The 16,958-nt window shown below is 44.5% G+C and overlaps 1 protein-coding gene across 1 annotated transcript in view; it reads left to right on the top strand.

Annotated features, from left to right (window-relative positions):
- rasal1 (RAS protein activator like 1) overlaps nt 1-16,958 on the top strand; it is an 80,914-nt gene that overhangs the window by 3,080 nt on the left and 60,876 nt on the right. The window contains exon 3 of the mRNA XM_079827830.1: nt 7,669-7,782. Within this exon, the coding sequence (XP_079683956.1) occupies nt 7,669-7,782 (114 nt within the window). The remainder of the gene's footprint in view (nt 1-7,668; nt 7,783-16,958) is intronic.

Here is a 16,958-nt window from a genome sequence, read left to right as displayed (position 1 = left end):
TTACAAAAAGAGGGAGAAATATGAGGACGTTCCCCATGTCCTCACTTTTCAAAATGCTTATAAATCATACAGAACAAGTTTTTTTTTCACAGAAAGTGAACTGCACAGTCTCCTGTGAGGGTTAGGTTTAGGGGCAGGGGCAGTGTGTGTGTGTGTGTGTGTGTGTGATGGGTAGGTTTAGAGGCAGGGGCAGTGTGTGTGTGTGTGTGTGTGTGTGTGTGTGTGTGTGTGTGTGTGTGTGTGTGTGTGTGTGTGATGGGTAGGTTTAGGGGCAGGGGCAGTGTGTGTGTGTGTGTGTGTGTGTGTGTGTGTGTGTGTGTGTGTGTGTGTGTGTGTGTGTGTGTGTGTGTGTGTGTGATGGGTAGGTTTAGGGGCAGGGGCAGTGTGTGTGTGTGTGTGTGTGTGTGATGGGTAGGTTTAGGGGCAGTGTGTGTGTGTGTGTGTGTGTGTGTGTGTGATGGGTAGGTTTAGGGGCAGGGGCAGTGTGTGTGTGTGTGTGTGTGTGTGTGTGTGTGATGGGTAGGTTTAGAGGCAGGGGCAGTGTGTGTGTGTGTGTGTGTGTGTGATGGGTAGGTTTAGGGGCAGTGTGTGTGTGTGTGTGTGATGGGTAGGTTTAGGGGCAGGGGCAGTGTGTGTGTGTGTGTGTGTGTGTGTGTGATGGGTAGGTTTAGGGGCAGGGGCAGTGTGTGTGTGTGTGTGTGATGGGTAGGTTTAGGGGCAGGGGCAGTGTGTGTGTGTGTGTGTGTGTGTGTGTGTGTGTGTGTGTGTGTGTGTGTGTGTGTGTGTGTGTGTGTGTGTGATGGGTAGGTTTAGAGGCAGGGGCAGTGTGTGTGTGTGTGTGTGTGTGTGTGTGTGTGTGTGTGATGGGTAGGTTTAGAGGCAGGGGCAGTGTGTGTGTGTGTGTGTGTGTGTGTGTGTGTGTGTGTGTGTGTGTGTGTGTGTGTGTGTGTGTGGGGGCATGTTTTTGTGAAATATCAGGACACAAATGTGTATAATGACATGGGTATTACAAAAAGAGGGAGAAATATGAGGACGTTCCCCATGTCCTCACTTTTCAAAATGCTTATAAATCATACAGAACAAGTTTTTTTTTCACAGAAAGTGAACTGCACAGTCTCCTGTGAGGGTTAGGTTTAGGGGCAGGGGCAGTGTGTGTGTGTGTGTGTGTGTGTGTGTGTGTGTGATGGGTAGGTTTAGAGGCAGGGGCAGTGTGTGTGTGTGTGTGTGTGTGTGTGATGGGTAGGTTTAGGGGCAGTGTGTGTGTGTGTGTGTGTGTGTGTGTGTGTGTGTGATGGGTAGGTTTAGGGGCAGGGGCAGGGGCAGTGTGTGTGTGTGTGTGTGTGTGTGTGTGTGTGTGTGTGTGTGTGTGTGATGGGTAGGTTTAGGGGCAGGGGCAGTGTGTGTGTGTGTGTGTGTGTGTGTGTGTGTGTGATGGGTAGGTTTAGGGGCAGTGTGTGTGTGTGTGTGTGTGTGTGTGTGTGTGTGTGTGTGTGATGGGTAGGTTTAGGGGCAGGGGCAGTGTGTGTGTGTGTGTGTGTGTGTGTGTGTGTGTGTGTGTGTGTGTGTGTGTGTGTGATGGGTAGGTTTAGAGGCAGGGGCAGTGTGTGTGTGTGTGTGTGTGTGTGTGTGATGGGTAGGTTTAGGGGCAGTGTGTGTGTGTGTGTGTGTGTGTGTGTGTGTGTGTGTGTGTGTGTGTGTGTGTGATGGGTAGGTTTAGGGGCAGGGGCAGTGTGTGTGTGTGTGTGTGTGTGTGTGTGTGTGTGTGATGGGTAGGTTTAGGGGCAGGGGCAGTGTGTGTGTGTGTGTGTGTGTGTGTGTGTGTGTGTGTGTGTGTGTGTGTGTGTGTGATGGGTAGGTTTAGAGGCAGGGGCAGTGTGTGTGTGTGTGTGTGTGTGTGTGTGTGTGTGATGGGTAGGTTTAGGGGCAGTGTGTGTGTGTGTGTGTGTATGTGTGTGATGGGTAGGTTTAGGGGCAGTGTGTGTGTGTGTGTGTGTGTGTGTGTGTGTGTGTGTGTGTGTGATGGGTAGGTTTAGGGGCAGGGGCAGTGTGTGTGTGTGTGTGTGTGTGTGTGATGGGTAGGTTTAGGGGCAGGGGCAGTGTGTGTGTGTGTGTGTGTGTGTGTGTGTGTGTGTGTGTGTGATGGGTAGGTTTAGAGGCAGGGGCAGTGTGTGTGTGTGTGTGTGTGTGTGTGTGTGTGTGTGTGTGTGTGTGTGTGTGTGTGTGTGTGTGTGTGTGTGATGGGTAGGTTTAGAGGCAGGGGCAGTGTGTGTGTGTGTGTGTGTGTGTGTGTGTGTGTGGGCATGTTTTTGTGAAATATCAGGACACAAATGTGTATAATGACATAGGTATTACAAAAAGAGGGAGAAATATGAGGACGTTCCCCATGTCCTCACTTTTCAAAATGCTTATAAATCACAGAATTAGGTTTTTTTCACAGAAAGTGAACTGCACAGTCTCCTGTGAGGGTTAGGTTTAGGGACAGGGGCAGTGTGTGTGTGTGTGTGTGTGTGTGTGTGTGATGGGTAGGTTTAGGGGCAGTGTGTGTGTGTGTGTGTGTGTGTGTGTGTGTGTGTGTGTGTGTGTGTGTGTGTGTGTGTGTGTGTGTGTGTGTGTGTGTGTGTGTGATGGGTAGGTTTAGGGGCAGGGGCAGTGTGTGTGTGTGTGTGTGATGGGTAGGTTTAGAGGCAGGGGCAGTGTGTGTGTGTGTGTGTGTGTGTGAGGGTTAGGTTTAGGGGCAGGGGCAGTGTAAGGGGATAGAAAATACGGTTTGTACGGTATAAAAACCATTAGGCCTATGGAATGTCCTCACATTTCACAAAAACAAAGTTGTGTGTGTGTGTGTGTGTGTGTGCGCGCATAATATACACACATATTAGGGGTGTAACCATATCCTCATGTCACGATACTAAATTCATGATATTATTGTGATACACCATATGGTGACATATCAACAAAGGTAACAAAAAATATATGTAACGAGGTTAGTTAGTGTGGGAAGAAGGAGGCGGGAACCGGCGAACAATAAACAACAAATTTTAATCAAATGAACAAACAAAGTGAAAGTAAAAGCGGCAGCCCCTCACGGACGACTGCCGCACACATACGTAACAAAACGTAAATAAAACACAACTTAAAGTCCAGGCCTGGTCCTCTCTCATCCTTCACTGTCGTCGCTCCTCCTTTATATTCCCGTCACTCCTCCGTGAGACACGAGGCCGACGGCACGCAGCTGACGCTCGTCATCACTAATGACCGCAGCCTCGTCCCGTTCTCACGGCCCCTCGCCAAAATATACAGTTGATTTAAATGCTAAATTTGGCTTTACATTGGGGTGGAAATGAGTAGTCTTGGATGTGGTGCTGGTAACACAATGCACAGGACACCAGAATAAAAATATTATGATTCTGAAGCTGAAAATACAGAATTATGGTAGATGAATATGCTTGCTCTCTGATATATTTAAAATAATTCAGGCCACTTTTACTGGTAAAATATGACATTTGGCATTATAAGGACCCAAAAAAATCCCATATACGTATACATTATATTCAACATTATATATAATATTTTAATGTAGTACTGACACTAAAACTCTGTGAACTTGATTTTTTTTCTCACACTATAATTTTTATTTTGGGTGAACTATCCACAATACATATTGTGCATTTTTGTATTGCAATATATTCTGAGGATATAGTGTTACACCCCTAATATACAGGATAGACTGTATATTATATATATTAGAACTGTCTAATTTATTGATTGCATCTAACATAAATGTTCGTAAATAGATATGTGTGTGTGTGTGTGTGTGTGTGTGTGTGTGTGTGTGTGTGTGTGTGTGTGTGTGTGTGTGTGTGTGTGTGTGTGTGTGTGTGTGTGTGTGTGTGTGTGTGTGTGTGTGTGTGTGTGTGTGTGTGTGTGTGTGTGTGTGTGTGTGTGTGTGGACCGATAAACCAGTCAAAAGTTTGGAAACATTAAGTTTTTTATTTTTTATTTTGAAAGAGTCTCTTCTGCTCACCAAGGCTGCGTTTATTTGATCAAAAATACAGAAATATTATTATGATTTAAATAATCTGTTCTCTATGTGAATATATTTTAAAGTGTAATTTATATCCTGTGATCAAAGCTGAATTTATCATCATTACTCCAGTCTTCAGTGTCACATGATCCTTTGTGGGCGCCAATGTGACTCTATAGCATAAATAATATAATAAGTATTATTTGGCAAAGGCACATTCAATTGATCGAAAAAAGACAGTAACGATATTTATGAAATTAATAAGCGCTTTGAGTACCCAGAAAAGTGCAATATGAATGTAATGAATTATTAATAAATATGACAGTTATATTTCAAATAAATGCTGTTCTTTTGAACTTTCTATTTTATCAAAGATAAAAAAAATATGAAGCAGCACAACTGTTTTCAACATTGATAATAATCATAAATGTGTCTTGAGCATCAGATCCTCATATGAAAATGATTAGTGAAGGGTTATGTGACACTGAAAACTGGAGTAATGATGATAAAATCAGCTTTGATCACAGGATATAAATGACACTTTACTATATATTCACATAGAGAACAGCTGATTTACATTGGAATAATATTTCACTATTTTTACTGTATTTATGATCAAATAAATGCAGCTTTGGTGAGCAGAAGAGACTTTAACACGGAAATATTTACTGGAGTAGATCCAATTTACATTAAGTACAAAATAGTCCACATAGTTTACTAAACGTCTGTAAAAATTACATAAGTCACCAAATCATTTACATTCGCAATAGTGTGTTGGTAAGACACATGGCAGAAAGATTTGACGCGAATCGAGCCAAGGTTCGAATCCGCCTTTTGCCGAACTCACTCTACTCCCTTTTCCCATCACATATCAGATCGGAAAGGCATTTATTTTCAATAAAAATGACGAAAACATTCGACAAATGTAAATAAAGTGTCTAACGTGTGTTTAATAATGAAGTGTTTATTGGTTAGGTGTAGGTGAACAGAATTATAGACGGTAAAAGTGAGTGGGTCCATATCATTTGGTCTTAAAAAGTGGGTGGGTCTTGTCCAGGTTCCGACGCCCATGTATTCACATAGAGAACAGCTGTTTTACATTGGAATAATATTTCACTGTTTTTACTGTACACTCAAAAAAATAATTTGTTGAATTTACTTAAAAAGCAGCGTCAAGTGGTTCCACACAACCATATTGAGTCATTTTTACAAATAACAATTTAGTTATATGAACAAAAGAAAGTCAAGTAAAGCTGACAAAATGTCCTTTGAATTTGTCACTGTTACATAATAATTATATGTGCAGTTTACGTAATAACGTTATGTTCAATTTATAAAAGTTTATTATGTTAGGTGAACACATTTATTGATTTAATTTACCTTATTAAATTAACTACTTGCTCTACAAGTGTAAGTGGAAAACTATTAAATATAACAAGAAGGATATTTTTAGAAACAAAAATAACTTTTATTCAAAAATAACTTAATTGAGAACAGGAAGTCCATCCAATAAATGAGTGTATGAGTGGTCACAGCCTAAACACAGGCACTCTTCTGCATAATGGTAAGCACAAAATTACAGAACCTCCTCTAAATGTCCAACATAACACTTACATAAACTAACAACATCTTTCCCTTTACTGAAAAAGATCAAATAACACTTTAATCCCTAAATTTACTCTCCTAATGCAGTCCCTTGCAAAGCATGCTGGGAACTACAGATCCACTGCCCAGTTTGTTTGTTTCACTCAGCGATGTTAAGTTGACCGAACAAATACTTATTAAGTAAAGCTGACAATACTCATTTTTAGTCGAAACAACTCCGTAAATCTAAGTCAATTTAGTTACATGAGTTTTTTAAGTAATGTGAACAAGGATGATTTGAGTGCAACTAACAACAGTGAAAGTTCATTCATGAGTGTATTTATGATCACATAAATGCAGCCTTGGTGAGATTAAGATGCTACTTTCAAGAACATTAAAAAACCTTAATATATATATATTTATACTACGGGGCCATTGAATGCTTGAATCTGATTGGCTGATGAATGTTCTGAGGTGTGCAGTTATTTTCTGGGAGACGCACAGCGAACGTAGTTCCAGGCAGCTCTTGACCGCATTACAGTTCCATATCACTGCGCATAGTTAACTGTAATAACGGAAATTACAGGACTAAAAAACAACAATATGACAGACGATTTTCCTAAAGTAAATCTTAATATTTACAGTGAATATAAAACGTTCAACAACTGGGCGGCAGCAGTATTAGACAGTCCAGATGAAAAACAACAAAGGCAAGCTTTTCTGTCTCATTACTGAAATCACACATGCTCGCACACGCACTACAGTTTGCACAAAAAGCTGTCAGCGCTGCCCTGACGATTTGATCAGTTCGCCTATATAGTGGAGCAACTTAAAGGCTACACGTGACATTTTTTCACTAGCTAGGTAATAACAGCTGTTTAGAGACGCACAGAGGGAGCCTAGTTCACACAAGCGCTCTCTCTCTCTCTCTCTCTCTCTCTCTCTCTCTCTCTCTCTCTCTCTCTCTCTCTCATTCTCTTTCTAATAACTTTATTAATAACTGCAGTAGAATGCTATCAACGGCTCAAGCCTTCGTTAACAGCTTTAAAATGACGTTTTGGAACTAGCAAAAGAGCCATTGGATGAGACGCGGAAGAAATAGTCCTACTCACAATAGCGATTTAAGTACAAAAAACGGACGAATCCCATTAAATATATAATCGGATCGATGTCTTGAGGTGTGGTAACCGTAGTATAAGCGGAATAATTGACTCCGGGCCGTTCAATTATTAGAATGATAATGCATTATCATTCTAATAATTGAACGGCCCATCGTCAATTATTCCTTACATATATATATATATATATATATATATATATATATATATATATATATATATATATATATATATATATATATATATATATATATATATATATATATATATATATATTCACACACACAGATCTACAGATGTCAAATCTTTGGTGACTGTAAAACTGATTCCTTACATGAAGTTTGTGTAATTCTTTTAGGATTAGTTCGTAATCAATTGTACTAATATAAAAAATAGTCATAAGGTTAGTCATTTGTATAGCTAGTGTGTGAACCACATCTCTAAACACACACATATTGCATTTGTTAATGTTTTGCATACACAATTAGTCATTGATTTATTGGTTGCGTGCTTGATTGCATTAGTTGTGAGGATCATGGTGTTGTTATTGATCTAATTGATCCACTAATGCTGATGATGAACGCACTCATTGCACTTTAAAACATCAGCTGGTTGCCATGGAGAACAGCTGAATAATCACAACCCCCTTCCCAAAATAAGTGCGAGTGAGATTGTGTGTTGTGTTGCTTTGGCGCACTGTATTGTAGAGTTTCCTGAAGCGCACACCTGGTGTGGTGCATATTTAAAAAGCGTTGTGTCTTTTGAAATGGAAATGCTCAGGCCTGCCTTTGAGAAATTGGGTGAATTGATTGATTGTTTCGCTTTGGCGTCACTTATGGCCGTTTAAATTGTTCTCTGTATCCAGGCAGATTGTAATTCAGGCTCTAATATATGTATGAATCGAGCCACATGACGGCTGACGCATGTTTTCTGTGTCCCATCTAGGACCGCGACTGTCTGGAAAAACTTGAACCCGTTCTGGGGGGAGGAATACACCCTTCACCTGCCGACGGGCTTCCATACGCTCACCTTTTACGTCATGGATGAAGACACTATTAGGTAACAAACGTGTATAAAAGCTCACGTCCAGAAGCGATGAATGCAGGAGGTTAGATGAGTAAATGCGCAGCGGACAGACGGATCTGCTCTTGTTTGTGTTGTGGAGACCCTTCTGCCCACTAACGCCTCACGATGCGGTGTTTGTAAATCCTCACACTCACACACCAGAACATTGGCACGCACAAACACACAGATGGCGTGACGAGAGTCGGTTATGAAGGTATTTTTGGTGCAAAACAACTGAACACGCGTGTATCTGTAGAGCATATCCAGACTAATTTGAAGTCACAGAGAAAAATATTTTAGGAGTTGTAAACTTTTTCTCACCTACAAACTAGTGTTAGACCGATATATCGGGCCGATATTTGCGATTTTTACATGTATCGGCCGATACAAGGCTGCTGCGTTCGCCGATATTTTTTTCCCTGTATTATTTACAGACAGGCGTCCACAGGGCAGCTCTCACCGTCTTTAAACTGTCTTGCTCTCCCTCCCTCGTGCATATTAATCAAAATCAATTGAGAATTGACACAATGGTAAAAGGTGGAAAGACTGAAGTTTCACGTGGAGCATTGGGAGATTTTTTCCTGAATTACCGCTGGTGTTGCTCTACAAGAGATTAAGTGAAGTGCACCTACACTCTAAAAAATGCTGGGTTAAAAATAACCCAAGTTGGGTTGAATATGGACTAACCCAGCGATTGGGTTGTTTTAACCCAGCAATTGGGTTGTTTTAAGCAAACATGTAACCCAACCACGCTGTCAAAACAACCCGATTGCTGGGTTAGTCCATATTCAACCCAACTTGGGTTATTTTTAACCCAGCATTTTTTAGAGTGTAACCATTAAATGACTAGGCTGTAAATAGTTTTAAAATGAAGTATAGTACAGTCAGTGTGCACTTTATTATGCTGGTTGCTTGTTGATACTGCGTGCAAATGGTGTAAATATTTTATTTATGCTTAAATATTTATTTTCAGAATTTATTTTCACCACTGAACTTTTTTCTACCTCACCTGTTTTTACTATTTGTTAAATATAGTTTTTTTTAGTTCAATAAATGTTCCTTTTTTTTAAATTGTAAATTTTAAATTGTTATTATCCTGATCATTGTGTCATTTTTATGTTGTAAATTGAGAGAGCAAAAGCAGTATCGGCCTCAAATATCGGCTCAAGAAAATCGGCAGCTCATATCGTTCATCGGCTAAGGCTGATGAATCAGCATCGGCATCGACACTAAAAAATCCATATCAGTCGATCCCTACTACAAACACAACACAACAGTTGTAAACTCATACGCTCACATTTTTGCTACAGTTGCTGCGGTGAATATGGTGCAAAACAAATTTTTGGTGGTGTGACACAAGTCACAGACACATTTTGCACATCTGCAAATGAATATGTGAATCCATGCAATGAGAGTTGCACACTTGTAGAATATTTGGTCACAAATGCATTTCTTTTCTTGGATATTTTTCGAACACAATCACAAGTCCAATCACTACAGCTGCTTGAATCTGCTGCGACGAGTGTCAAACGCAGTTTTTTCGCCTTCAAATGACAAGTTCTGCATGCTCTCACCTTTGCACCATATACTACGTGACATGTGGGGCAAAAGTGATTTGTGCATCTGTGAGGCAGGCCCTGTTCAAAGAGCAGAGATTTTTGGCGAGAAAGAGAAAAAACATGGCAATCTCTCCCTAGCAGGCGATCACTCGGTCCTCTGGTGCGCGGTCGAGACTGTGATACCTCAAACGGGGTTGAGTCCCATTGCTTATTCCCCGATCTAGTTCCTTTTCTGGTGCACCGGAAAAGGTCTACTTTGGCTAATAAGTCTTGGTGGCCTGAGGATTATAGTGGGGCTTCCCCGCCGGGTACATTCCCCGTGGGCCCCCACTCCTCTATCGCATCACAAGCATGCTGAGACTTTGTACGTGGGTGGTTCATGTTCCCTAATGAGAACATGACCACGTCGGCGCGTTGTTCACTGTGCCTCTTTCTTGGAGGCTTGAGTGTTCAGCGCGCCGTGTGCCGTCAAGTCGGACGGCCACGCTCATTGTCCCACATGCCTGCTGGTAGCTTACGGATGGGATTGCTGGTCCTTTTTTGAAAAAAGGGGGGACCTAGCGTTTCATTTGGGGCTCTGGCGGAGGACAGATGTCAATTGCTGCATAGGAGAGAGGGCTGTTATGCGCTGGAAATGATCATGCTGAGTTTCACACTATAATAGTGTGCTCATGCTGAATCAGATTCAGAGTTGACAGCCATGCTTTCTGGGGTGGCTGCCCGGATGTGCATTGGAAAAACTTAGCTGTGTGGAACTATTTGGTGCCAAAATATGGAACGCCAAAAGGGCCATAATGTTTAAGTTTTTTCCCTCTCTCACTGCCCTCTGTCCTGCATGCACGAGGGTAGTCCCGACCCAGGGGTTATGCAGGAACTGTGTGTTGTGATGGACCTCGCCCTCCGGGTGACGGAAGTCACTGCACGCTCCCTGGGTCAGGCGATGTCCACACTAGTGGTCCAGAAAGCTGGGGCTAACCTGGCAGATATGCGTGAGCCCGACAAAGTTCGGTTCCTCAATGCCCCTGTCTGTCAGGCTGGCCTCTTCGGCGACGTCATCGAGAAATGTGCCCAGCAGTTCTTGGTGGCCCAGAAGCAGATGGAGGTAAAAAAAAAAAAAAAAAACTTCCTGCCATGACGACCAGCTGCTGCCTCCACCCAGTCGTCATTCGCAGCACCTCCATCTGCTTGTCGCCGAGGGTGTCTCCCTACGTCCGCCTCCTCCCCTGCTAAGCCAAGCAGCAGCCTCCACCCAGGCAGCAGGTGGCCGGGCGCAAGGGAGGCACCCAACCCGTCCAGGGTCCCGCAAAGTCCGCTGGCAAGCACAAGGGCAAGCGGCCCTGAAACGGGCAGCCCAGCAAGAGGGGAACTGCTCAGGGAGTCGGTGTCCGCACCCCTCCCTCCCCCGGAGGAGGACCGGGGGGAGAATATATTTTTCGGTTTCGGTCCTGCCGCTGGCTCTCCGGAGTCCACATACCCACGTTCTCAGAGCAGTTTCCTTTGTCCCTGGGCCCAGAGAGGCTCAAGCCGGCTGTGTGCGATGCCCCCGGGCCTTGCCACTCCTGGCTTTCCCTCTCTTCTTCGCCAGGGGGCGGTGTGAGGCTAGAGGACGCCCCCCGGGCCTTCTCTCCCACACACTGCCCCACCCTGGAACGATCAGACACCACTCCGGGTCGCCTCCGGGCCGTCCGGGTTGGGTCTGAACATTCCACCTCGCTGCCCCATTCCACCTCGCTGCCCCACCCCGAGTACGTCTATAGTGCCGTTGATCCCGCTTGCACGGCTTCTGGGGGCCTGGCTAGAGCCCCCAGACCGTCTCGCTGGCTCATCCGTACTATCAGACTCGGCTACGCGACTCATTTCACGTACCGGCCTCCCAAGTACAGGGGCATCCTCTTCACCTCCGTGCGGAGCAGCGATGCCCATGTCTTGCGGTCAGAGATCGATGTCCTACTGGCGAAGGACGCGGTCGAGCCGGTTCCTCCAGCCGATATGAAGTCGGGGTTCTACTGCCCCTACTTCATTGTACCCAAAAAAGAGGCGGTGGGTTACGGCCAATCTTGGACCTGCGTGTTCTGAATCGGGCCCTGCACAAGCTTCCGTTCAGAATGCTAACGCAGAAACGCATTTTCGAATGCATCCGTCCCCAAGATTGGTTTGCAGCGATCGACCTGAAGGACGCGTACTTTCATGTCTCTATTCTCCCTCGACACAGACCGTTCCTATGCTTTGCGTTCGAGGGGAAGGCATATCAGTACAAAGTCTTGCCCTTCGGGCTGTCCCTGTCGCCCCGCGCCTTCAAGAAAGTCGCGGAGGCAGCCATTGTTCCACTCCGAGAACGCGACGTTCGCATCCTCAACTATCTCGACGACTGGCTTATACTTGCCCAGTCTCGAGAGCAGTTGTGCGGACACAGGGACCTGGTGCTCCATCACCTCAGCCTGTTGGGCCTTCGGGTCAACCGAGAGAAGAGTAAACTCTGTCCCACGCAGAGGATCTCTAATCTCAGCATGGAGCTGGGTTCGGTCAATTGGACTGCGCGCCTCACAGAGGAACCACGGCGCTCGGATTGCTTCATATGAGACCGCTTCAGCGCTGGCTACACGACCGAGTCCCGAGGTGGGCGTGGCAGAGCGGCCAGTATCGGGTCCCAGTTACCCCGTACTGTCGCCAAACCTTCAACCCTTGGTCCGACCCCTCGTTCTTACGGGCCGGATTGCCCTTAAGACAGGTGTCCAGGCATGTTGTGGTATTCACAGATGCCTCAGCCACGGGTTGGGGGGCCACGTACAACGGGCAGGCAGTCTCGGGTCTGTGGACGGGGCCCCAGCTGCATTGGCATATCAGTTGCCCGGAGTTAATGGCAGTACGTCTTGTGCGAAGTCGCTTCAAGAAGCTGCTTCAGCACAAACACGTAATGGTCCGCACGGACAGTCAAGTCAAGTCAACTTTATTTATATAGCGCTTTTAACAATGTAGATTGTTTCAAAGCAGCTTTACAGTGTTAAACAGGAAAATAATGCAGCATAATTTTATTCAGCTGTACAGCCATTCTGGAAAAAAAAAATGCTGATGTCATCAGTTCATTTCAATTATCATACAGTGACAGTGTGAGCTTTAGATCAATAATTCGATCAGTAATTTAGTTTAAATGGTTAATTTAGTTTATTAATTAGATTTATTTCGATGTTTAGTTGAAACAATTTTGTGTCCCCAACTGAGCACGCCAAGCCAGAGGCAACTGTGGCAAGGAAACCAAAACCCCATTAGGTGACCTAATGGAGAAAAATAAACCTTGGGAGAAACCAGGCTCAGTCGGGGTGCCAGTTCTCCTCTGGCCAATTAACAAACAGCGTATTATTATTATTATTATTATAATAATAATACGACAGCACTGTGGCCGTTGCGTACATCAACCGTCAGGGTGGTCTGCGCTCCCGTCGCATGCTCCAACTCGCCCGCCACCTCCTCCTGTGGAGTCAGAAGCATCTGAGGTCGCTTCGTGCCATTCACATCCCTGGTGCGCTGAACAAGACAGCCGACAAGCTCTCTCGTCAGTGTCCACTTCCGGGAGAGTGGTGACTCCTCCCCCGGAGCGTCCAGCGGATATGGGACCTTTTCGGAGCTGCACAGGTAGACCTGTTTTCCACTCCGGACTCCAGCCCCCTCTACGAGGCGCCTCTATGCTCTGAAGTGGAACCTGTTCGTTGAGTGGTGTTCTTCTCGCGAAGACCCCCGAAAGTGTTCGATTAATGTTGTGCTTTCTTTCCTACAAGATGGGTTGGAGCGAAGGCTGTCTCCCTCCACCCTGAAAGTGTACGTCACAGCAATAGCGGCGTATCACGATGTAGTTGAAGGTAAATCCTTAGGGAAGCACGACTTAATCGTCAGGTTCCTCAGAGGTGCGAGGAGACTAAATCCTCCTCGTTCTATCTCGCTACCCTCTTGGGACTTAGCCCTGGTGCTCAGAGCACTTCAGGGCCCTCCTTTTGAGCCTTTGCAGTCCGTTGAGTTAAAAATCCTGTCTATGAAGACGGTACTCCTGACTGCATTGGCCTCAATCAAGAGGGTGGGGGACCTACATGCGCTTTCGGTCAACGACTCGTGCCTAGAATTCGGGCCCGGTAACTCTCACGTCATCCTGAGACCCCGGCCCGGATACGTGCCCAAGGTTCCTACCTCTCCCTTTCGTGGCCAGGTGGTGAACCTGCAAGCTCTGCCCTCGGAGGAGGCAGACCCAGCCCTGGCTTTGTGTCCTGTCCGCGCTTTTCGCGTTTACATTGACCGGACACAAAGCTTTAGGACCTCAGAGCAGCTCTTCGTCTGTTACGGAGGCCAGCAGAAGGGAAAGGCTGTCTCCAAGCAGAGGTTAGCCCACTGGATAGTGGATGCTATTGTCTTAGCGTACCAATCGCAAGACGTGCCTTGCCCATTCAGGTTGCGAGCGTACTCCACAAGGAGTGTTGCCTCCTCCTGGGCGCTGGCTCAAGGCGCCTCGCTGACAGACATCTGTAGAGCTGCGGGCTGGGCGACACCTAACACGTTCGCTAGATTCTATAGCCTCCGTGTGGAGCTGGTTTCTTCCCGTGTACTCGCCTCCAACGGCCGGTAGACGTGAAGTGCCCGTTCCTGTGTCTTGCTATGCCACTCCCGCCTATGGCCGGATTTGTGCGTTTATCTTCTTCAGTTGTGTTCCCCAGAAAGGGTGAACCCTGTCGAGCTCCTCCGTCACCCCTTCGGTGTCAGACGTTGCGGCCGTCTGACGCCAGGCCTGCACCCGTATACTTGTGGAACGTGTGTGTAGGCTGGGTTCCATATGTGTTGGTCCCCTCACGGCGACCCCATATGTGTATTTCCACGGTACCTGCTACCCTACTCGGCTAGCCCCGTGTCTTTCCCTTGACAGAGCCCCGCTCTGTCGTCTCTGGGTGTGTTCTTTCCCCCCTGGGACCAGGTTGGATCCACCCCAGAGACTGCCATATGTTGCACTACCCTGATAGGTTAGTCCTTTTGAGTATTCCACCCCTCCTCCCTTGGAGGACGTGGCTCCGCAGCGTTCCATCTCCCTGAGACTGGCACGCTTCCCAGCGTTATCCAGTAGTCATGCTGAGTGGGTCTTGCAGGAACAGCAGTGACTGTCCTTCCCTGCCCGGAGCCCTGACTCCCACTCCAACATAGGAGTGGTCCAGTGAGCTCAGGCAGGACGCTGGAAGGGCCAGCATCTCTGGCGTGTTGGTAGGGATCCCAATTCGTCGGTCAGTTCCGACGTACGTCGAACGTGACCGACTGAAAGGGAACGTCTCGGTTACGTATGTAACCCTCGTTCCCTGAAGGAGGGAACGGAGACGTACGTCCCGTCGCCAGGTGCTGTGCTTCCGCTGAAGGGCCGAGTCACTTATTCGGCTCCTCAGTTGGAAAAGCAATATGCGGTACTCCACTTCCGCATTTATACCCGCTGTGCGTCTCTGTTCCCTCCTTCAGGGAACGAGGGTTACATACATAACCGAGACGTTTTTCACTAAGATTTATATTACAACTGTGGCATGTTGTGGTGGTTGTGTAGGATGCTATTTTTCATAACTAATGCTATAGATAAAAAATGTTAACGTTGGCATTATGCTAATGAAGAGACATCAGTGGTCTCACCTGTAATTTTTTTTAATTACTTGTTACTTATTAATTGTAACTACTTTGAATGTGGATTTTGCAAAAATAAACCCTAAATGGTTCAAACTTCAACCCCCCAATTATTATTGATGTAGTCAAAAACTCTCCAAATCTTTTGTAACCAGAAGCTAGACCTTATTGGCTACCTGAAAATAAGGAAAATACTGGAGATGTATCCGCCATAACTTCCGCTAAGTGAGGTCAAAATACGAGCGTGGTCATAGATATATACGTAGATGCCTCATTAGCGCCTGCACGGATCAGTAGAATGAGGCATCTACGATCGATACATCTATGACCACGCTCGTATTTTGACCTCACTTAGCGGAAGTTATGGCGGAGCTCAGAGATGATCACGTTCGTCTGATAAAAGGTAAAATAATGGCATAAATACTGCTCGGTTTCTCGCAGAAACTGATGGTTTGGCTAGATAAGACCCTTATTCATCGTCTGGTGTTGTTTAAAGCCCTTTGAAGCTGCACTCAAACTGTCATTTGGACATTGAACCGTTTGGAGCCCACTGAAGTCCATTATATGGAGAAAAATCCTGGACTGTTTTCATCAAAAACCTTCATTTCTTTTCGACTGCAGAAAGAAAGACATAGACATCTTGGATGACATGGGGGTGAGTAAATTATCAGCAAAAGTTTATTTAAAAGTGAACTATCCTTTAAGTGGAGCAGCCACCTATAGGTGTACTTTTATAAGTGAGTGGTCAACCACATGGCCATTCAGCGCCATAGACACCACCAGCTCCTACTACTGCAGACAGGAGCGCTCAATACTTCTAGCGCTATGTCAATACATTTGAATGGCTTAAGCCGCGGATAGACAACAGCTTCACTACACAGGTGTTTGCAGCAATTTTTGGTACAGTACAGCATAGTGTGCATTGATTATTACGTCAACCATATTTACAGTAATATAATAATTTTCATTATGGAGAGTGATGGAGATGCAACATTGTTAACATTAATATTAATGTTTTTCTTGTATTTAGCCCTCATTGCTTACTAATTAGTCACACTCTTACTCATTGGTGACCATACACCTTAACTATTTTTTAAATAAATAGCCTATATTTTAGTTCAATAATATTTATTGAATATTTTGAGATCTTTTGGTACTAAATACTATTTGTGCAATAATTATGGTCCATTAATGACCACTTAAAACATTTTTCTTCTAATATTTGTATTATTTATATTACAATTAGTGTAGTAATTAAGGTTAAAATAAAGAATTCCAATGCAAAGAGGCAAATTAGAGTCATTTTGTGGCTGGAAAAACAAAATTTTTCACTTGTAATGCCATTACACAGTAGGTGCCTATATGGCTCTTTAATCAATATACATGTAGTCTAGTTGCTCAAAAAAGTATTGCAGATCATAATAGCTTACTTATTTGTGACATTTTAAAATTTTAATAATAGTGAATAGTAAAGAATGCAAGCAAATATAATTTAACCCCCAAAAAGTTTAAAATAGTGCTAAAAGACAAACTTATGAATTCAAAAAATATGAATTCATACTGAATCAAGATCGAATTTGATATTTGTGCCCATCGTCTCATAAGCTAATGCTGATTTTAGGCATCTACGCTGTAAATCAACCAGTTAGCTATGGTGTTGTGGCACATACATTATGCAGGTTATATATATTTTATGTAACTTATTTTGCCACATGATGTATTGAGTTTTCCTTTGACTAAAGCTAGACTAAAATGACGAGATTTATAGTCGACTAAAACTTGACTAAGATACCTTGAGTTGTCTTTTGACTAAAACTAGACTAAAATGACGAGACATTTAGTCAACTAAAACTTGACTAACAAAAAAAGATATCTAAATGACTAAATATGACTAAAACTAACAAGGACATTTGTCACAAGACTAAGACTAAATTAGACATTTGTGACAAAATTAACACCATCTCACTCCAAACGTTT

The sequence above is a fragment of the Gobio gobio genome, assembly GCF_949357685.1.
Source record: "Gobio gobio genome assembly, chromosome: 10".
NCBI classification, from domain to species: domain Eukaryota; kingdom Metazoa; phylum Chordata; class Actinopteri; order Cypriniformes; family Gobionidae; genus Gobio; species Gobio gobio.
Note: the sequence above shows the minus strand (reverse complement) of the source record. Positions and strands in the feature narration are given on the sequence as shown.